This window comes from Balaenoptera physalus, assembly GCF_965194825.1.
Source record: "Balaenoptera physalus genome assembly, chromosome: 14".
NCBI classification, from domain to species: Eukaryota; Metazoa; Chordata; class Mammalia; order Artiodactyla; family Balaenopteridae; genus Balaenoptera; species Balaenoptera physalus.
Window position 1 is genome coordinate 54,572,637 of NC_138893.1, and position 22,886 is coordinate 54,595,522.

A 22,886-nucleotide genomic window follows, 5' to 3' on the forward strand; every position below is an offset into this window, starting at 1 on the left:
TTGGTCTTGTTTATGGTTTCCTTTGCTGTGCAAAAGCTTTGAAGTTTCATTAGGTCCCATTTGTTTATTTTTGTTTTTATTTCCATTACTCTAGGAGGTGGATCAAAAATGATCTTGCTGTGATTTATGTCAAAGAGTGTTCTTCCTATGTTTTCCTCTAAGAGTTTTATAGTGCCCAGTCTTACATTTAGGTCTCTAATCCATTTTGAGTTTATTTTTGTGTATGGTGTTAGGGAGTGTTCTAATATCATTCTTTTACATGTAGCTGTCCAGTTTTCCCAGCACCATTTATTGAAGGGACTGTCTTTTCTCCATTGTATATCCTTGCCTCCTTTGTCATAGATTAGTTGACCATAGGTATGTGGGTTTATCTCTGGGCTTTCTATCCTGTTCCATTGATCTGTATTTCTGTTTTTGTGCCAGTACCATATTGTCTTGATTACTGTAGCTTTGTAGTATAGTCTGAAGTCAGGGAGTCTGATTCCTCCAGCTCCGTTTTTTTCCCTCAAGACTGCTTTGGCTATTCGGGGTCTTTTGTGTCTCCATACAAATTTTAAGATTTTTTGTTCTAGTTCTGTAAAAAATGCCACTGGTAATTTGATAGGGATTGCATTGAATCTGTAGATTGCTTTGGGTAGTATAGTCATTTTCACAATATTGAGTCTTCCAATCCAAGAACATGGTATATCTCTCCATCTGTTGGTATCATCTTTAATTTCTTTCATCAGTGTCTTACAGTTTTCTGCATACAGGTCTTTTGTCTCCCTAGGTAGGTTTATTCCTAGGTATTTTATTCTTTTTGTTGCAATGGTAAATGGGAGTGTTTCCTTAATTTCTCTTTCAGATTTTTCATCATTACTGTATAGGAATGCCAGAGATTTCTATGCATTAATTTTGTATCCTGCAACTTTACCAAATTCATTGATTAGCTCTAGTAGCTTTCTGGTGGCATCTTTAGGATTCTCTGTGTATAGTATCATGTCATCTATACACAGAGTATAGATGCAGAGTATACACAGAGTAAACAGTGACAGTTTTACTTCTTCTTTTCCAATTTGGATTCCTTTTATTTCTTTTTCTTCTCTGATTGCTGTGGCTAGGACTTCCAAAATAATAGTGGTGAGAGTGGACATCCTTGTCTTGTTCCTGATCTTAGAGGAAATGCTTTCAGTTTTTCACCATTGAGAATGATGTTTGCTGTGGGTTTGTCATATATGGCCTTTATTATGTTGAAGTAGGCTCCCTCTATGCCCACTTTCTGGAGAGTTTTTATCATAAATTGGTGTTGAATTTTGTCAAAAGCTTTTTCTGCATCTATTCAGATGATCATATGGTTTTTATTCTTCAATTTGTTAATATGGTGTATCACATTGATTGATTTACGTATATTGAAGAATCCTTGCATCCCTGGGATAAATCCCACTTGGTCATGGTGTATGATCCTTTTAATGTGTTGTTGGATTCTGTTTGCTAGTATTTTGTTGAGGATTTTTGCATCTATATTCATCAGTGATATTGGTCTGTAATTTTCTTTTTTTGTAGTATCTTTGTCTGGTTTTGGTATCAGGGTGATGGTGGCCTCATAGAATGAGCTTGGGAGTTTTCCTTCTTCTGCAATTTTTTGGAAGAGTTTGAGAAGGATGGGTGTTAGCTCTTCTCTAAATGTGTGATAGTATTCACCTGTGAAGCCATCTGGTCCTGGACTTTTGTTTGTTGGAAGATTTTTAATCACAGTTTCAATTTCATTACTTGTGATTGGTCTGTTCATATTTTCTATTTCTTCCTGGTTCAGTCTTGGAAGGTTATACCTTTCTCAGAATTTGTCCATTTCTTCCAGGTTGTCCATTTTATTGGCATAGAGTTGCTTGTAGTAGTCTCTTAGGATGCTTTGTATTTCTGTGGTGTCTGTTGTAACTTCTCCTTTTTCATTTCTAATTTTATTGATTTGAGTCCTCTCCCTCTTTTTCTTGATGAATCTGGCTAATGGGTTATCAATTTTGTTTATCTTCTCAAAGAACCAGCTTTTAGTTTTATTGATCTTTGCTATTGTTTTCTTTGTTTCTATTTCACTTATTTCTACTCTGATCATTATGATTTCTTTCCTTCTGCTAACTTTGGGTTTTGTTTGTTCTTCTTTCTCTGGTTCCTTCAGGTGTAAGTTTAGATTGTTTATTTGAGATTTTTCTTGTTTCTTGAGGTAGGCTTGTAAAGCTATAAACTTCCCTCTTACAACTGCTTTTGCTGCATCCCATAGGTTTTGGATCGTCGCGTTTTCATTGTCATTTGTCTCTAGGTATTTTTTGACTTCCTCCTTGATTTCTTCAGTGATCTCTTGGTTATTTAGTAACATATTGTTTAGCCTCCACGTGTTTGTGTTTTTTACACTTTTTTCCCTGTAATTGATTTCTAATCTCATAGCATTGTGGTCAGAAAAGATGCTTGATATGATTTCAATTTTCTTAAATTTACTGAGGCTTGATTTGTGACCCAAGATGTGACCTATCCTGGAGAACGTTCTGTGTGCACTTGAGAAGAAAGTGTAATCTGCTGTTTTTGGATGGAATGTCCTATTAATATCAATTAAATCTATCTGGTCCATTGTGTCATTTAAAGCTTGTGTTTCCTTATTAATTTTCTGTTTGGATGATCTGTCCATTGGTGTAAGTGAGGTGTTAAAGTTCCCCACTATTATTGTGTTACTGTCGATTTCCTCTTTTATAGCTCTTAGCAGTTGCCTTATGAATTGAGGTGCTCCTATGTTGGGTGCATATATATTTATAATTGTTATATCTTCTTCTTGGATTGATCCCTTGATCATTACATAGTGTCCTTCCTTTTCTCTTGTAACACTCTTTATTTTAAAGTCTATTTTATCTGATATGAATATTGCTACTCCAGCTTTCTTTTGATTTCCATTTGCATGGAATATCTTTTTCCATCCCCTCACTTTCAGTATGTATGTGTCCTAGGTCTGAAGTGGGTCTCTTGTAGACAGCATACATATGGGTCTTGTTTTTGTATCCATTCAGCAAGCCTGTGTCTTTTGGTTGGAGCATTTAATCCATTCACGTTTAAGGTAATTATCAATATGTATGTTCCTATTACCATTTTCTTAATTTTGGGGCATTTGTTTTTGTAGGTCCTTTTCTTCTCTTGTGTTTCCCACTTAGAGAAGTTCCTTTAGCATTTGTTGTAGAGCTGGTTTGGTGGTGCTGAATTCTCTTGGCTTTTGCTTGTCTGTAAAGCTTTTGATTTCTCCATCGAATCTGAATGAGATCCTTGCTGGATAGAGTAATGTTGGCTGTAGGTTCTTCCTTTTCGTCACTTTAAATATATCATGCCACTCCCTTCTGGCTTGTAGAGTTTCTGCTGAGAAATCAGCTCTTAACCTTATGGGAGTTTATGTTATTTGTTGTTTTTCCCTTGTTGCTTTCAATAATTTTTCTTTGTCTTTAATTTTTGTCAGTTTGATTACTATGTGTCTCGGCACGTTTCTCCTTGAGTTTATCCTGTATGGGACTCTCTGCGCTTCCTGGACTTGGGTGGCTATTTCCTTTCCCATGTTAGGGAAGTTTTCGACTATAATCTCTTCAAATGTTTTCTTGGGTCCCTTCTCTCTCTCTTCTCCTTCTGGGACCCCTATAATGCGAATGTTTTTGCGTTTAATGTTGTCCCAGAGGTCTCTTAAGCTGTCTTCATTTTTTTTCATTCTTTTTTCTTTATTCTGTTCTGCAGCAGTGAATTCCACCATTCTGTCTTCCAGGTCACTTATCCGTCCTTCTGCCTCAGTTATTCTGCTATTGATTCCTTCTAGTGTAGTTTTCATTTCAGTTATTGTATTGTTCATCTCTGTTTGTTTGTTCTTTAATTCTTCTAGATCTTTGTTAAACGTGTCTTGCATCTTCTCGATCTTTGCCTCCATTCTTTTTCTGAGGTCCTGGATCATCTTCACTATCATTATTCTGAATTCTTTTTCTGGAAGATTTCCTATCTCCATTTCATTTAGCTGTTTTTCTGGGGTTTTATCTTGTTCCTTCATCTGGTACGTAGCCCTCTGCCTTTTCATCTTGTCTGTCTTTCTGTGAATGTGGTTTTTGTTGAGAACTGACTAAAAAAAACAAACAAAAAAAGGATTTGAAAGGAATGAACATGAGGTGACTGTAATAACCATTCAAGGCCTAGTAGATGGGAGCAGGTGGCCCAAGGGCAGAGAAGGCAGGTTCGGGGTGCTTGTGGACAGGGTGGAGCTGGCCAGCTGAGATTTATGTTTGTGCATTCTGCTTCCCACATGCCATTTCAGAGAGGCCAGCTGACGAAGAGGAGCAGTGGTCAGATGACTTTGTAAGTATTTGTTCCTGGGACTAGAAGGGTATCATTTCCACCAGGGCCCCTGGGAGGCCTTTATAAAGACTTGTTTCTGAAGGACACGCTGGTGGTCAGCTGCCCATCATGGAGGGGAGATGGCTGGGTTGGAAGGGCCACCTATAGGCAGGGCAGCAATAACCTCACAACGGCTGACTTGAGCTAGCACCGTCATGTGCCAGGCTAGGAGCTTCATACTTATTCCCTCATGTAGTCCTCATGACAGCCCTATGAGTAGGCATTCTTGTCCCCATTTTCTGCTGGCATTCAGAGTACTCACCAGCACAGCCAAAACAGATGTTAAAATGCTTGAATAGGGGCTTCCCTGGTGGTGCAGTAGTTGAGAATCTGCCTGCCAATGCAGGGGACACGGGTTTGAGCCCTGGTCTGGGAAAATCCCACATGCCACGGAGCAACTAGGCCCATGAGCCACAACTACTGAGCCTGCGCGTCTGGAGCCTGTGCCCCGCAACAAGAGAGGCCGCAACAGTGAAAGGCCCGTGCACCGCGATGAAGAGTGGCCCCCGCTTGCCACAACTAGAGAAAGCCCTCGCATAGAAACGAAGACCCAACACAGCCAAAAAAATAAAGTAAATAAATAAATAAATAAGTCAGGAGCTCAAAAAAAAAAAAAAAAGCTTGAATATTTCCAAATCAGTTGGCAAATGCCTCTGCCCTGAATTCCCCAGTGCCCCATCACTGCTTGGTGCCTGCCAGGAGCCCTAAACAAACCAACAACTAAAGAGTGAATGCTTGGCACATCGGGGAGTCTCCAGGACACTCCTTAAGGTCATGGTCAGTACCTGGGCCAGATTAGTTGTTAAACACTTTGGACATCAGCCCTGCCCATTTTACAGGTGAAGAAACCAAGACATGGAGAGTTTTAAGTAACTTGCAATTCCAAAATTCAAATCCAGGCTCTCAGATTTCAGAAGCAGACTTTTAAAACTCAAGGGGCTTGCTGTGACCAAGAGGATATGAACAGACTCTGGGGGCCACAGATGGAGAGGGCTCTCCCTGACCATGATGACATTGGAGTGGTGTGTCAGAATTAATTGTGAACCTCTTCAAGATGGCTCTGCAACCCACAGGGCACCAGGGGCCACTGCTCTTTGGGGTTGAATCTTATAGAGACAAGACATCCTAAAAACTTTTCTGTACAATGATTATTCCTCACATATCAAATTCATGCAGAATGTTAGGCTGCTCCAGTCTGTGAGCTTTATATCTGGAAGGGATCCAAGGGGGCCTCCACACAACCACATACCCCATAAGGAAACTGAGGCCAAGAGCCTGAAAATGACTTGCCGACCATCTCTCAATTACTCAGTGGCCCAGTAGAATGAGAACCCAGGACTCCTGTCCAGTGCCCAGAATTGAGCCTGAGCCCAGCTCTGCACTGTGTACATCACCTGGAGTTTATTCAGAGTATTAGGAGACGGAAGTTCCTCCCGTTTCAACTGCAGAGAAAAGATTTTTGTAAAGAAGGGTTGAGGTGGCCTCACTGTGGGTCACTTAGGCATGGAGAGCCTCCCAGGGCCCAGCAGCACTGATCCCTCAGAAGCACTGCAGCTGCGCCCCCTGCTGGAGGCACACACACAGGGCCACATCGGAAGCAAACTTAAGACGCTGGACCAACATCCCCCAGGCAACTGAGAAAACTCAGCTCCCTGGCTGGAAGAAGACAAGGTGGGGACCTAGCAAACACAAAATAAAATCAGCCTGAAGAGGAGGGAATGACTTGTGTCCCCAAAGTTAAACAACCAAAATGAAGGTACCAGCTATAGTAAGGATTGACTGAACATTCACTCACAATTTTTACCTTATTGGATTCCCTTGGTACATAGAATGAAATCCAGGCTTGTTGCTAAAGCCTCCAGACCTGATGAAATCCGACCCCTGCCGCCCCTCAGCAGGGGTTGCTCATCCCAGCCCAGGCACACAGGCCTGCCCTCAGTCCCTACAGCAGGTCGAGGTCCTGCCTAATTCAGCGATTTCAGACTCATGGTCCTTGGGCAGGTGAAGGAAGAGGGGAAGAAAGGAGAAACCAGAGTATCCCCATCCTTCTTCACTTGGTCGGCTCCTTCTTGTACTTCAGGCTTGGCTTAAGTGCCTGCTTCTCACCAGGAAGGCCTTCCCAGCACCCCTATCCAAGACAGAATCCCTCTTCTCTTTGCTCTCTGTCTCAAGAACTCAATCATTCCCTCAGTGCATCTATGACCAGGCATATCTATTTTATCTGTTTGATCATCTACTTATTTATTATTCACTATTTGTTTGTTGTTGGTCTCCCATGCTAACATAAAAGCACTCTGAGGCCAGGGACTGTGCTCTGAGTCAAGCATGATGGCTGGCACATAGTAGGTGCTCAATAAATATTGATTACATGAATGAAGGAATGGACAATTTGAGAAGATTTTTGTCTGATTACACATTCCCTTCTTCAAAGTTCCCATTAGACTGTCCAAAGTATTGTACTTCCTCAAGTATTGAATGAATGGATGGATTAATTAATTAATTAACAAAAGAATTTTGTTTGTCATAATTTTGAATAATTTGGGGGGAGGGGATTTTTTAAAACTCTCAGAAGTTTGAATAGATCCCCTTTTAATTCTCTTGATGAAAAGGCATTCAACACATTCTACTGTGCTTGAAGTAGGAGGGACTTATGGTGCATCTCCCACAGAAAAGACTTTCCAAATGAAGGGCCAGTTCAGCACTTCCTGAGCATCCATTCCCTCCTCCTCTGTCCCTTCAGAGCCCAGGCAGCAGCTCAGCGCATTCATTCATTCCAAGTATGTTGGGTGTGCACCTACCCTGCAGCAGGTCCCATGCTGGGCCCTGGATATATAGTCTCAGTCCGGTCCTCATGGGGGCACAGTCTGGTAGGCAGCCCAGTGTCAGACGATGGCTGCCAGGAACAGCTGACGTGGGATCTCTCTTTCTCTACCTTCTCTGCCACCTCTGCCAACCTGGTCCTCTCAGTCAGCTTGCTGTGCCGGAGGGGCTGCAAGGACTCCAGACTCCTCCCCGGGATGCACACTGATCCTCAGCCTCCAGGTAATTAAGTCTAGGAAGCCAGTCCCTGCTCCACGAAAACTGAAACAAAGTGGGATGCCCAAACCGTCCCCCACTCAGGCACATGCGTCTGGCTGCCCACTGGTTCTTTCACTTTCTGAATGTGTATTAAAGCAACTGCTTCTCAGTGCTCATACTGATGTCTCCCTGGGATGCTGCAACAGCAGTAATTGGGTCCTTGGCCTGGATGAAGAGAGTCCCTGGCTTGGGAAGCCAGGGTCTTGCCCTGTTAAGCCTCCCCCCGGCCCACCCTTTCACTCCCACTCCACCTCCCAGGCCTCCAGCCTGGGAATAGTCTTTGGCTTCTCCAGAGCACAGACTGCAGGCTCAAATTACTCAACTCCTCTGGGCCTCAGTTTCCTCAAGTGCAAAATGGGGTTTTTTAAAAAACTATCTCATATGATTGTGGTGAGGGGTCAATGAGGTATACAGTGCATAGGAATGTTAGTTAATAATAATCATTACTATTATCATTACTTTATTCAGCCTAATTTCATATTCCCATCTGCTATTTCTGACCTAGGAGTTTGGGAAAATGCCCCCTACAAGAATTTTCTTACCTCCCCCCTTTCCCTGTCCCTTCCTGGCTCCCCCATGCCAGGGTAAGGACAAGCACCCTCCTTTGGGCTCCTTCCTCCTTTTATTCTCTCTCCCCCCACTCCTCCAGCCACCTCGGGAAAAGCTCTATGTTCAGCCTCCTTTCTCTTTCCTTATCCCACTCTTCACCCTCTTCCTCTCCTCTCCCCGATCTCCCTACAGACTGAGGAGGAAAGCACAGGGCTCAGTCACTGACTCCTTCATTTGTTCCAAACATCCTGAGTGCCTATCACGTGCTGGCCCTGTCACGGGCCCTGAGGATACAGCAATGAAGGAAACACTATACCTGCCTCAATGTTACACAGTTGCCAGGGAAAGGAGACAGGCCAAAAGGCAGGTACATCATAGATTCATCGGAAAATCATGTATGGATCGAGCATCATGTCAGGCAGTGTGAGAGGGCAGTGGGTACAGAGGTCAGAGGACCTCTTAAGTCCTGAATCAAATATTTCCTCCATATGAATATATATGTATGTGTGTTACACACATAAACTATCTCTGAACAAAACACTCAAGAAGCTAGTCACTCTGTTTGCCTCTAGGGAGAGGAACTGAGCAGCTGGGAAGACTTCCCTCCTTGTGAACTGTTTGAACTTTAGATTGGCTCAACGTATTTTCAATATGGACTTAAATAAAATTTATATGAGAAAAACAAACAGAAAGAGAATGGACTCCGAGTCAGTTCGAAGTCCTTGTCCCTGCAACTGTCCAGCTCTGTTTAAAACAAACAAACCTTATCTCCTCAAAGGTGTCTGTATTCCTGAGCTTCTCTTTACCCTCTCATATTACACTTACATTTTCCTCAACCATCAGCCTTCATGATTAATAAAACCTATTTGGTTATTCTATTTTATTGGGTCCTTTCTCTGTCTTCCTAAAATACATTTTATCTCTGGCTGTTCTTTGCAGACACACAGAATTCAGCCACCCTTGGGGTTAGAGGTCCATGAGTTCCCCCAGGATAGCAGTCCAGGTGATAACGTTTTGGAGGCAAAAGGCCCGGCTTCAACCCCAGGGCTGCCGCTAACAGCTGCCTAACCCTGGTTAGCCGACCCCTCCCAGCCTTGCTTTCTCGTCCCTCCGTCCCTCCTAAGCACGCGTGGGGCGCTGAGCATGGTATCTGTACTTGCAGGACAGCGATTATGAAAACCCGGATGAGCACTCCGACTCGGAAATGTATGTGCTGCCGGCCGAGGAGCCCGGGGACGACAGCTACGAGCCACCACCCGCCGAGCAGGAGACCCGGCCGGTTCACCGGGCCCTGCCCTTCACCAGGGGCGAGTACGTAGGTGAGTCCCCACCCAGACCCTGGGCGCTCGGCCTTCGGGGCAGCAGGGGGCGGGGCAGGCCAAGGTCGCAGGATGGTGGGCACCTCCCACTCTCACCACCTCCAAGTGGGTCATCTGGTCACTCACAGGCACTGGAGCCCCCGCTGGTAAGCTTGCCCTTTGGGGAAGGGAGGGAGTGTCCTTCCTAAGCTGGGAATGTTGAAAACAGGCAAAAGATAAAACAAGTACGTCCTGACGTGGCTCCCCACCCACCTCAGTTCCTGATAGTCCCCAGAGAAATCAACCCAAGATTAGTCCCTTCTTCTCTTCTGGCTTCCTGCGTACAAGGTTCTGGAATTTCTCTCGAGATGGCTGTACGGAACCAGGATGACCTTCAGGGATCCCGGTGTCTGCTAAGGCCCCTCCTTCCTCCATCCGTCCCACCGCCGCCCCCCCGCTGGCAGGCTGTACAGATACACTGAGTCTGGACTGTGGAGTTTTAATTGGGGGGAGGGGCCCGGGGAGGGGCTAGGGGTGAAGCCCTCTAAGCCTGGAATTAGCCTTATTGGTTAAATGGACGAGTCTTAGGTGTGGCCTCCAGTCCTGAGTGTAGCTTTTAATGCCCCCCCGCCCCCCCAAGAAGAAGTCTGTGTTCCATTCTAACAGGTGACTAAGTTCAGCAAGGGGAGGAGGGGAGTGTGTCCATGCGATCACGTGAGGCCGGGGGTCGTACAGAGCAACCCTACGTGTAAAGGGTTTAGTGTCCCTTATCCCCGAGGATAACTTCCTCCTTACAGGGTACAAGGTACTGCCCCTGCTTCGTGCCACATCTATTGAGGACCTACTATGTGCTGGAGCTATGCTAAGCAGCAAGCGAGACAGGCAGACTCCCAGACTTTTTACAGTTTAGAACTTAGTGCTTTACAGTCATGGCCTACTTCACCTTCTTGATAATCACAAAGGAAGAAAGTGAGGCTCAGAGGAGTGAACTCACTGGGCCAAGGTTTTACAAACGGCAGAGCTGGGATGCGAGTCGGGCCTTTCAGCCTCCAAAGCCCGTGCTCTTCACCACTCTGCTCCGCACACCGCAACCAAATCTGTGACCTCGTTCAATCATCGCAACAACCCTGGGGAGGAAGGGGCTGCGTCAGGCCCGTTTTACAGACCAAGAAACCGCTATTCAGGACCGTTAAGCAGCTCATTCCAGGTCATATTCTTCGAAGCCTGTCTTCTATGCTTTGCTCCTTCTGATGGGCTTAAATCTTATATTAAGAAATCTCAGTAAACTCCAAGAGCTGCCAATAAAACTACAAAAACTGACAGTCATAGGCATAGTAAAGTGGATGCCTTGGTGCCTGAACACAGCTACGCCACCAGAAGGAGGATTCCGAGGAGGCACCAAGTGTAAAGTTAACCACATACCGTCAACGAGGCAGAAGCGCGGGCCGAGGGCTGGAGCAGGCACCGGGCGGAGAGCACAGTGGGACAGGCAGAGGCAGGGGCAGCTGTATCAAGCTGGGGGCCGGCTGTAGCAGGAGGAAGGAGCAGGAAGCCAGTGTAAGTGCCTGTGCTGGTTCCAGGAAGGGGAACCCACCAGGTTATTCCTATGCGAAGATTTTCCTACAGTGTATCAGTCAGAATCTGTGCTTGCAGATCAACCGGGTAGACTCCCTGTTGCCTAAGCCCTCCACCACGTTACGCAGGTAAGGTTAGTTCTGTATGTTAGGCATCGGCTCTGCCAGACACAGTGTTCCTCCTGCCTTGCTGCTTTCTCCCTAATCCCTACAATAACTCTCTGAGGTGGATACTTACGATCCTCATTTTAAAAATGAGGAATGTGAGTCCCAGAGAGGTTACATAATGAAGAAGCAGCCCAAAGGAGTGCCGCTGGTGGGTGGAGAGCGGGGGACTGAACGCAGGGCCCTTGACTTCAGAGCCTGGACTCCTTCCCTGACACCTGGTGAGGACGGTCCTGGAGCAGGGGTTACTCACGACTTCCCCATGATTTGAGGACATCATTAAGGGGAGGAACGTATAGGTTCACCCGGATAAGTAGTTGCAACCCTGAATACACCTTAGAATAACCTGGGGAATTTTAAAACCTATAATACCAGGTCCCTCCCCAGAAGTTCAAACTGCATGTCTGGAGTGGGGCCTTGGCATTTTTTAAAGCTCCCAGGTGGTTCCTGTGTGTAGGCAGGATTGAGAATCACTGCCCTTAAGGCTTCATGGAGCAAAGTGAACCACTGAGGAGTACCCCCGCCCAATGCCAAGGTCACCATCCACTCTGTTTAGCAGAGCGTTTGGGCTGCCTGCTCTCCTGGGTCTGTGGGTCTGCATCAATCCCCAGGAGGATGTCTTTGATGAGGACATTCTTCTGGTTTTTATAATGTAAGTCAATGGGCAGTTGAAATTTTTGCCTAACATGTCATTCTACTCTTTAAGGGAATGCCCCAGTTAATAATGTGTGGGCTACATAGATGCTGGGGGTTTTATACTTTCTAGATCTCGGTGGCTTCCGCCCAGGGAATGATCCAGAACCCATTCATCTTATGCTTTGTTGTTCTTGTTGTTTTTCCTCTCAAGACAATCGATCAAGCCAGAGGCAGTCTCCGCCCTCCAGCAAGACCCTTCCCAGTAAACCCAACTGGCCTTCGGCAAAGGCAAGGCAGGCCACCACTCTGCCAGCCTCAACTTCTCTGCATAAACCTCAAGTCCCACCCAGACCCAAAGAGCTCCTTGAGGATGAGGTAAAGTAAATCTGTCCAGGAGACTGCCCAGACCAAGTGGAAGGCAGGATGTGGGCCGGATAGGGGGAGGGGCAGGACAGTGTGGCCTCAGGCGTGTCTTCCTTCCTCCAGGCCCTGCTCTCTGGCCAGCGCTAACCACACTGCCCCCTCTAACTCTCCATTGTTATGCTGAAAGGATGTTTTCTTTAAAAATGGCATATATGGTCTTAGTTTAAGCACTTTCATTTACTACTGGCATATATATCCATACTGGAGCTGTGTCCCTCTAACTATTCCTTCGAGAAAGAGTCCCTCAGTTTCCTGCAAACCTCTCTTTCCTCCATAATATACTTCCCTCTTTATTCTCCATTGCTCTTCTCCCTGTCCCGCCTCATTTTCTCTCCCCCACCTTCTTTTCTCTCTGGTCCTCCAGCCTCCTCCTCTAAAATGCAGAGGGGTGCAGTGGGGCATACACTGGAGACCCCTAGTCTGTAGGAAGACCCTGCACAACTCGAGGAGGAGCTGACCCCTCACTTCCCTCGACAGCTCGTGCTTCTCACTCCCTCTCCCCAGCCCCGGGTATCCAGGGACCATCTTTGCCGATTGTCCAGGACCCAACTCTAGGTTTATGTCATCAGTCTCCCTTCTGCCAGCACCTAGATTTTCACGTCTTATTCCATATGGAATTGTTCCAATTTAAAAATGAACAGGTAAACCCATTCAGGCTATTGTAGGAATGACTGATAAAGCCTAATATGTTATGGCTCCCAGATGTACTTGCATTTTAAATAAAGTCAAAGACAAGCCCTCAAACTTAGCCATTAGAACAACCTTACAAGTGTAACAGTCTGAGAAAGAAAATAACATTAAAGGCAACTCTTAACCATCACCAGACATAATCTTACTTCAGCTTCTCGAAGAAGTTACTTGTTTTTATAAATTTATTTATTTATTTGTTTATTTTTGGCTGTGTTGGGTCTTTGTTAGTGCGCGCGGGCTTTCTCTAGTTGCAGAGAGTGGGGGCTACTCTTCGTTGTGGTGCGTGGCTTCTTATTGCGGCGGCTTCTCTTGATGCAGAGCACGGGCTCTAGGCGTGTGGGCTCAGTAGTTGTGGCACACGGGCTCAGTAGTTGTGGCTCACGGGCTCAGTAGTTGTGGCACACAGGCTTAGCTGCTCCGTGGCATGTGGGATCTTCTGGACCAGGGCTCGAACCCGTGTCCCCTGCATTGGCAGTCGGATTCTTAACCACTGCGCCACCAGGGAAGCCCCAGAAGTAACTAGTTTTTAAATGCCTGTAGATGATAAAACCTACAGCTTATGAGCATGCTGTGAAATGACCTTCATTTCCACCTTAGTATAATTTGTAGCCCAAGAAGAGATGGAAAAGAGAGACTTTTAAATAAAATAGAGGTAGCATCCAAGCTCAAATTCCTGCTTTGACCCTTACTAGTTGTGTGACTTAGGCAAGTCAGATAAACTCTCTGAGTCTCAGCTTTTCCTCTCTTCAGGTTATTTTAAAGATTTAATAAAGGAATATATATATATATATCTCACTAAATACAGTGCCTCACACAAAGAAGGATTCCATGTATCATACATATTGGATTCCTTTCTACCATATTCTAGATTCTTTATAAAATTCAGTTTTCTAGTTTCTCCTGAAGACTGAGGGCCTGTCAGCACTTGGCCAGCCATGGCCTCGAAGCAGCTGAGCCTCATGGCAATGCTCCAGCTCAGCTGTGACTCCCTGGGCCCCTGTTTCCATTTGTCATCATCCCCATCACTCATACAAGACTTGCGCACACCCTGACTCTGTACATTCCCCATTACTGTTCCAGGCCTGCTCCTGTAAGTATTTGAGTTTATGACCCCCTCTCTAGGGACAGTTTAAGTCAGGAAGTCAGCAGACTGAGAATGAGTGTGGTTTGTCAATCCTCAGTCTGTCTGTCAGTCTGAGAGGGGTTGCTGCCCTTTCAGGGTGAGAACAGGGTGGCCGGGAGAATCTGAGCATGGGACGTGGTAGGGAGACCATCTGTTAGGGTCTCACCGTGAATTCTTTCAGCATTTGGCAAATCCATATGAAGATATCAATTCAGACACAGAATACAAATGAAGACTGTGGGTTATGTGAAGCTCTCCATTTCTGTGACTAACTGGAGGTGGACCCCAGTGGGGAGAGGCCGAGCTTTGCTAATAGCAGCCTTGTGGAGGTGGCTCAGGCAAGTCTGAACCAGTGGGAAAAGGAGAAGTCTGGAGGAGGCACATTCTGGAATGGGCAGATGGACAGTCAAGATGAGAAAGAGGTTAAAAAAGAAAAAAGAGGCCAACATTAAGATCTGGCTGAGCCATTAGATAGGAAAAGAAGAAGTCAAACAGAAGCATAAATGAAAATGTTCAGCTCTGCCATACAGGTTACAGGCAAAATATGGGGGTACAGGCTGACCAGAGAGTTGGAGGTGGGAGGAAGGAGCATCTGTGCTCTAACGAGAGCGGCTAACACTTGACAAGTGCTGTGTGTCGGCGGTGTTCTGAGCGCTCTGTATGTGTTATCTCATTACATCCTCACAGCAACCCTAGGAAGTGTGTGCTATTATCATCCCCATTACAGATGAGGAAATGGTACAGATGAAGTGCAAAGGGGTTGAAGAACCTGTCCAAGGTCACAGAGGTAAATGATAGAACCAGCATTTGAAATCAGATGATGAGATACTAGATCCCAGGTGCTAAAGAGCTATCCTTTGCCACCTCTCCAGTATCCACTGAGAAGAGACCAGCTCTTCATTCAACACAAACGTGCCAGGGCTTCATTGGTGCCCAAAGCAGACCCAGTACCTCTCCTTGCAGGGCATCAGTTTTGTGATTTTATGTGACCTTGGATAGATTACTCAACTGCTCTCAAATTCCTCATCTGTAAAATGAGGATAAGTATACGTAACTTAATAGTAGGTATCATTGAAAGAATTCAGTAAAATAATGTATGTAAAGCTATTAAATGTTCACATGAGTTGTATTAAGCAAGAAACTCATGTGGGCATTTAATAGCTCATCTTAACGACTCCTGATATGGAATGGGGTGAAGGGCAATGGGAAAGTGAAAATAAGATGAATCCGTGGTGCTCTTATTTTTCACATTTAAAGTTTGGGGGAAGGCAAACATGTAAACACCTATAGCAGGTGTCTTAATACTGAACATCTAAACACTGGAGTTGATCTAAGATTATTTTTAAAATCATCTATTTTTTAATCATGCCATTGTAAAAACTGAGGAAGGATTCTAATAGCATGTAGGTTGTGGTAGTAGAACAATCTGCCTGGCTTCAAAAGACCAATTATTCATGTAACTACAGCCAGTTTTTTGTGATGTGAACATGGGATAATGGGGTTTGTATTAAAACACTGCAGCAAAGTGAAGATGAACTTGTTAGGACACAGATTATGATGATTCTTGATCATTTGCTTATTTTGGCAGGTAACAACTTTATAGTATAGTATTATTGTATAGTACTAGTGGTACCTACCTTTTTGGGTTATTACAAGGAGTAAGTGAGATTACACATGTAAAGTACTTAGAAGAGCACCTGTCAATAAGTGCTCAATAAATGTTTGTTTTTTGTTTCTCCCAGTCCCCATGTTGGCAACCAACCAAGGCAGGTTGTAAAAACCACTTCTGAGATCTGGTTACTTTATTTACCTCTTATAAAATCACTCCCTCCCTATATTTATGGTCAATTGATTATTGACAAAGATGCCAAGACAATTCAACAGGAAAAATTAGTTTTTTAAACAAACAGTGCTAAGATTACTGTATATATACATGCAAAAGAATGAAATTGTACTCCAATCTCACACCATATATAAAAAGTTAAATAAAACTGGATCATAGGTCTAAGTGTAAGAGCTAAAACTATAAAACTCTTGGAAAAAAACATAGGTATAATTCCGTTTTTTTTAATTTTAAAAATTTATTTTATTTATTTATTTTTGGCTACATTGGGTCTTCATTGCTGTGCGTGGCCTTTCTCTAGTTGAGGAGAGTGGGGGCTACTCTTTGTTGCGGTGCGCGGGCTTCTTATTGTGGTGGCTTCTCTTGTTGTGGAGCGTGGGCTCTAGGCATGCGGGCTTCAGTAGTTGTGGCACATGGGCTCAGCAGCTGCGGCTCACAGGCTCTAGAGCGCAGGCTCAGTAGTTGTGGCGCATGGGCTTAGTTGCTCCGTGGCATGTGGGATCTTCCCGGACCAGGGGCTCAAACCCGTGTCCTCTGCATTGGCAGGCAGAGTCTTAACCACTGCACCACCAGGGAAGCCCAGGTATAAACCTTTATGACCTTGGGATAGGCAATGATTTCTTAGATACAATACCAAAAGCACAAACAACAAAAGAAAAAAGTAGATAAAACTGACTTTAAAATGTAAAACGTTTGTGCTGCAAATGATACCATAAAGAAAGTAAAAAGACAACGTGTAGAATGTAAGAAATTTTTTGGAAATTATATATCTGATAAGAGATTTAAATCTAGAACATTTAAAGAACTCTTATAATCCAAGAATAAAAAAGACAAACAACCAAATTAAAAGTTGGCAAAGGGGTTGAACAGACTTTTCTCTGAAGAAGATATACAAATGGCCAATAAGCAGAAGAAAAGATGCTTAACATCATTAAGGGAAATGCAAATCAAAATCACAATTAGATACCACTTCACACCTACAAGGATGCTTACAATCAAAAAAGACAGACAATAACAAGTATTAGTGAATATGTGGAGGAATTGGAACCCTCATACATTGCCAGTGGGAATGCAAAAATTGCACAGCCACTTTGGAAAACAATTTAACAGTTCCTCAAACTATTAAATATAGAGCTACAATATGACCCAGCAATTCCACCACTAGGTATATTCTCAAGAAAAATGTCCATCTACACAAAACTTGTACATGAATGTTCACAACAACGTTATTCATAATAGCCAAAAAAGTAGAAACAACCCAAATGTCCATCAACTGATGAATGGATAAGTAAAATGTGGTATAGTCATACAATGGAATATAATTTGTCCATAAAAGTGAATGAAGTACTAAAACGTGGTTAAATCTTGAAATTACTATGCTAAGTGAAAGAAGTCATGAAAGACTGTGTATTGAAATATTGTATGATTCCATTTATATAAAATGTCCAGAATGGGCAAATCTTAAAGATAGAAAGAAGGTTGGTGGTTGACTAGGTCAGGGGAGGGGATGGATGGGAGTGACTAATGGGTGCAGGGTTCCTCTTGGGGGTGATGAAAATGTTCTAACGATAGATTGCAGTGATGGTGGCACACTCTGTTAATATACTACAAATCACCAAACCACTTTACATAGGGGAATTTAGTGGTATATGGATTATATCTCAGAAGATTTTTTTAAATATCACTGCTTCTTATGTAGTAAACTCTGAATATACAGCATTTCTGTATTTCTTTTAGGCTGATTATGTGGTCCCCGTGGAAGATGCAGATGAAAACTATATTCATCCCACAGAAGACAGTTCACTCCCATCTGAAAAAGGCAAGAGTTTGTAGTTTTAAGCACCTGAAAACTTCTGGCAGTTGATAGAGGCATACAAGACCATTTGGTAGCAAGCTCTAAGGGGCTCAGAGATGATAGTGCCCAGGCCTCTCTCCTCTGTGGCCATAGCATTTGCCTTCTTTGGCTAGTGGAACAGAGAGCATAGTGGGCAACCCATCTCTGTGTTTGATAGCCTTTACCTTTCTTTCTCCATCCTCTTCCATGATTTAATACTCTCTTCTCAAGGTATAAAAGCACCTAAGTTCCTCTCTTTAGCTCCTCACTCAGAATGGATTTCTTATAAAACCTAATACAAAGTCATGAGCCACCATGTTGACCTTACAAATATTGCACCAGGAACAGTTTCTGCAGAGGACTGAAAAAATGAAAGAGTAAAATATGCTCTATGTTCTAATTCTTTAAAATGGAGTGCTATCTCAGGCCCATGAGAAACATTTCATTTGCAAATCATTCAGGAAATAACAAACGCAGTTACAAACAAATTATCTTCCAAAGCCCGTGCCACATAGCCTCAGATGAGGCGTGGAACAGTGTATGATTACTCTGGATATAGTCGCTATGGAGAATATAATCCTGTATAAATGCTGCCTCTTCAAGTAACATTACTCATCTAATAAACTTGACTCCAAAGTAGCAATACCCAGTTTTTACACTGCCATGATGTCGCAGCCCTCTCCCTCGCCCTAAATATCACCGACAGCTTCTAGACCCACCAGAATTCCTGAACTCACCCATCACCATGAAACAATAAATACAAATTAAATGCCCTCACCCCCAACCCCCATAAACCTACAAAATCCAAGAGGAATGATATGTGTTACTTGTGTTACGTGTGTCAGGGAAGGTGGGGCTATTAATCTGGCCCCTCCACTGTTAGTTCAATGCACATCGCCTGGTTAAAAAACAAACTCTTTCATCTCCTAGACACCCAGTTTGGCAAATGAAATTCCAAGCCAGTATTCACTTTAATCACTAATATATTCATTCTAAAATGTTTTTTTCTTCTGAGAAGGCTTCTTTTAATGGCTTGTGGGCTTACTAATTGTGTCTCCCATTCTTTGTAGATTCTCTGGTCTGACCCATCATTTCCACAATGCATTTTTCCATAAGTGTGAATCTCCCTCAGTAGACTATCTACTATATATGTATGTGTGTGTGTGTGTATATATATATATAATTATAATATAGGTGTGATTTTGTGTTTCAGCTCCCATGGTTAATAGATCAACCAAGCCAAATAACTCCTCAAAGCCAGCCTCACCTCCAGGGACAACTTCAGGTAGAGTGTACACATGATTTGGTGGTTTTGTTTCTGTTTTTTTTTATTGTGAAATGATTACATTTGGGGGTTTCATTTTTAATCTGTTCTAAATAAGACAAACCACTCAGAGCAAATATTAAGAAATAATCCCTTGTGTTTCCAAATGTCTTAATAAATGGTAACAGAGGCCTTCTCCTCATGCTCATCCACTGTCTGGGGACACCTGTGTGAGGGGACCCTCGCCCCCGTGCCCCTGCGCCTCTCTCAGACAAGTCTTCTTTTTCATCCTACCTCTCTGGGCACTTTGCTGGCCGGCCCTCCCTCTCCCCTCCCCTGACTGAGGATGCCTGCGCCATTCAGCCTCAGCCCCCTGCTCTTCTTTCAGAATATCATGCAGTTAAGAGCTTGGGTCATAACCCAAGTGCTCCCCATTATCAACTGTATCACTTTGGGTCTGTACTTCACCTCTCCAAGCATCACATTTTCTCATCGGTAAATGGAGACAGGAGAATTCTGAAATTGTGAATGGGAAATTCTTAATGCAGTGCCTGGCACACAGTAGGCGCTCTGTAGAGTATTATTTTTCACTTCTTTCCGGTTTATCCATTCTTCTGGCTTCACTTCTCTGGTCTAAGCTGATAACTCTCTGGTGTCCAACCTTGACCTTTCTTCCCTTCTGAACACGTTGACCTTCCCACTACCTCAAGCTCAGTGCATCCATCACCCCTACCCTTCGGGCATCCCTATTCCTCTTTACACATCAGCCTCCAGGCTCCATGTCTCAGAGTGCCCATGTTCTTTCCCAATTCTGCTTTGCTTTTTCCTGAATTTGCTGTTCTATTTTAGTTGCTACCACCTGAACCAGGCTTTCTTTACTTTATCACTTCATACCTTCTGTCTTACAGAGTCCTCTAGCCATACTCTTGTCTCTAGGCTCTCTCCTCAGTCACTGAGATGAGCTTCTGACCCCCTCCAAATGTTGCTAGCTTCATTCCATTACAAAGTTAGTTTTTACCATGTCATCCCTCCCCAAACCATGAACACTCAGTGGTTCCTAGGTGTCTCCTGTAGGGTTTGGCAACCCCCAGCCTGAGGCCCACAGTACTGAGTGGCGCCCATACCCCAGCCCTTCTACAGCACAGAGAGGCACAGGAGCTTCCTCGACAGCGTTCTCTCCTTCTCCTCTCCCCCACCCTATACCACACACACACACACGCACACACACACACACGCACACACGCACGCACACGCACACATGCACGCACACGCACACACACAAACGCGCACACACACACACACACACACACACACACACACACACACACACTCCCTTCTCTCCCAGACCTGAAGGCTGAACACAGAGACTGGGAGACTGACCTCTGCTTTCAGGGACGTGCTCCTTGAGAGAAAATGAAAGAAGATTATTTTTAAAAATCTTTTCCTAGACTCATTTCCTGTGCAATTGCTCACCCGCTTCACAAGTTCCTATTTATCCTCCCCCTCGGAATCCACAGGCTCTTTATACTTGGGGACTGGAGGTCAGAGGCATCTTATCCAGCTCATCTTAATTTCTGGGAACAAATGTCAACACACCAACCTAAAACGTCACGGCGAGGTCGCTTTGGTCCCTGCTGAAACGGAGACTCCTGACACGTGATAACTCAGAAGGGCTGTTATTACTGGAATAGAAAACCTTTCACTGAAACAGATAAATGAAGGCTTAAACCCTCCTTTAGAATAATAGTTTAATACTCTCTGGTGCTTACATCTTAAAATGCTCTTCTTGCCTTACACAGACCTCTTTTTCCTAAAACACCCCCAATACTCCAATCAGCCTGTCTTTCCCATAAGATTCTCAGCTCCATGTCTTGCTCATAGCTGTGTTTCCAAGGCCTAGACAGGACCTGGCTCAGCGTAGGTGCTGAAATGGTAGATGGGTCAGTTGGTTGAGAGAGCGATTGAGTCCCCCAACTCTGGCTGTCTTTAAGGAATCATATGGCCCCATCATGAAGGCATTAGCCCACTGGATTTATTATTCATTAGTTTTATATTAATCTAGTATAGCTATATTTTATCACTAGAGGCATCAGATGAAGAAACCAAACCTGAACAAGAAAATAATTTCCTGGTTAAATGATTATTGGATATAGACAGGAGGAAGTTCAGGAGGAGGAAGGAAGTGAGATAACTTGGTGGTGGTGGTGGGCGGGTAGGGAACAAACCTGAACAGTTAGAGGGAGTTTCTGAGTGTGCAAACAGTACAGTTTTCAGAGATGATTTTTATAAAAAGAATAATCAGACTACTTGCCTGTGTCTTTAAATAACTGACCATTGTCTTTAGAGGCTTCAGAGAGTTCCCTGATAGGCATGATGAAAGTGCTAAGGTTTCAGGGGTTTCTGTTAAAGTTCCACACCACGACACTTGCCTCTGGTTAATGTTGCTTTTGGCTCTTTGATGGCTAATAAGGTGCTGGCCGCAGATTACATAGCGAATTAGGTGCAGAGGTAAGCGCTCCCTCTCCTTCATGTTCCATACTGGGAAGTACAGTAGCAGGAGTTAGCACAGACTCCAAAGCCAGAGGGTCCAAGTCTTCACTCACTAGGTGCCAGACTTTGAGCAAGCTAAGTAATCCCTCTGTTTCTTAGTTTCCTCTCCTGAAAAAAAGGAAGGGGAAAATGGCATCTATGCCTAGGGGTAGTGTGAGAATTACATGAGTAAAAAGATACGAATCACACTCATAAAATGATAGCTCTTTGTGATTTATTATTGTTATTGTTCAGAATCCCTTGTTTAACCTGCCTTGATTCATGACACATGAGTCTGGCACATCACCCGGTACACATCTCAGAGAAGTGTTTCTTCCTTTCCATATAAAGTTTTACTCTAAATGTCGGGGTTTTTCAACCTCAACACAGTTGGCATCTGGGGCTAGGTGGTTTCTGTTGGAGACTGTCCTGTGCATCGCAGGCTGTTTAGCAACATCCCTGACCTCTGCCCACTAGATGCCACTAGCACCCCCTTCCCCAGCAGTGATAGGCGAAGATGTCTCCAGTCATTGCAGAAAGTCCCTGGGGGAGGGGGACAAAAATCACTCCCAGTTAAGAAGCAGTGGTCTAAACAAACTGAAAGACTGAAGTCTATTGTGATTTATCTCTAAACGAGCATTTAGAAGAAGGCAGCGCAACCTCTGGCTAATTTGTAGCTTTTGTCAGAAAAGGGTAGACAGAGCATGTATTTCTGAGCTTGCTCTAAGTAAACAGCATTTTTTAAGTATTCTATCTCTTTATTTCTTAAAATAGGGGAGGAGTTCCGGAATTTACAATTCCCTGCTAATATGCAAGCAGAATTTTACCCATAGCCCAAATTATTCTTAAGTTGTTAAATTAAATCTCTTTTATGTATTTTGTAAGAGTTCATATAGTACCTGAGAGCAAGGGATGCTTCGGCTAGTATGCAAGCCCCACTAATGATAATAGGGTGTCTATAACAGCTAAAAGAGAGTTAAATCCCAAGAGCTTACAATGCCAACACTGAGATCATTAAGAATAAGGAAACCTACCACCACTGCATGCAAAACTGCAAAGAGGATGATGCAGAAGATATACGTGGTAGAAGGAAAAGCTAAGGGAAAATTGTTTTCCAAGTTAAGAAACTTCGGTAAGCACCAGCTTGTGCAAGGCCTGTGCTGTTAAATCAAACCTTAACATAACTTTTTGCTCCCTATGATTTAAACAAAGATGATTTTTCTCTTTTATTAGTGTGATTTTGGACACATCTCCCTCTATTGCATCCCCAGTTTCTCCCTTGGAGCTTTCCAACCAAGAATTCGGCTTGGCCAGGAAGCAGGGATCCTGGCAATGAGAAGGGTACGGTGTTGTCCTACTCCAGCCATGCCCCGGGGTCTGACTTCAGCCAGGGCGGCAGAGAGGGTCACTGGCCTACGAGGAGTAACTCTCCATCCTCCCGTGGGCATTCACAAAAGCAGCCCTCTGTTTCACTAATCTTTCCCCACATAAGGGAGAAGC

At 44.0% G+C, this 22,886-nt stretch overlaps 1 protein-coding gene across 3 annotated transcripts in view; it reads left to right on the plus strand.

Moving 5' to 3' along the window:
- The window catches only part of BLNK (B cell linker), an 83,651-nt gene that overhangs the window by 39,318 nt on the left and 21,447 nt on the right, over nt 1-22,886 (plus strand). The window contains exons 4-9 of one of the 3 annotated variants that reach the window (XM_082423789.1): nt 4,301-4,341; nt 7,348-7,422; nt 9,170-9,326; nt 11,892-12,055; nt 17,497-17,578; nt 18,807-18,878. In XM_082423789.1, coding sequence (XP_082279915.1) covers nt 4,301-4,341; nt 7,348-7,422; nt 9,170-9,326; nt 11,892-12,055; nt 17,497-17,578; nt 18,807-18,878 — 591 coding nt within the window. The remainder of the gene's footprint in view (nt 1-4,300; nt 4,342-7,347; nt 7,423-9,169; nt 9,327-11,891; nt 12,056-17,496; nt 17,579-18,806; nt 18,879-22,886) is intronic. The other 2 variants (XM_082423790.1, XM_082423791.1) reach the window with 2 other exon arrangements.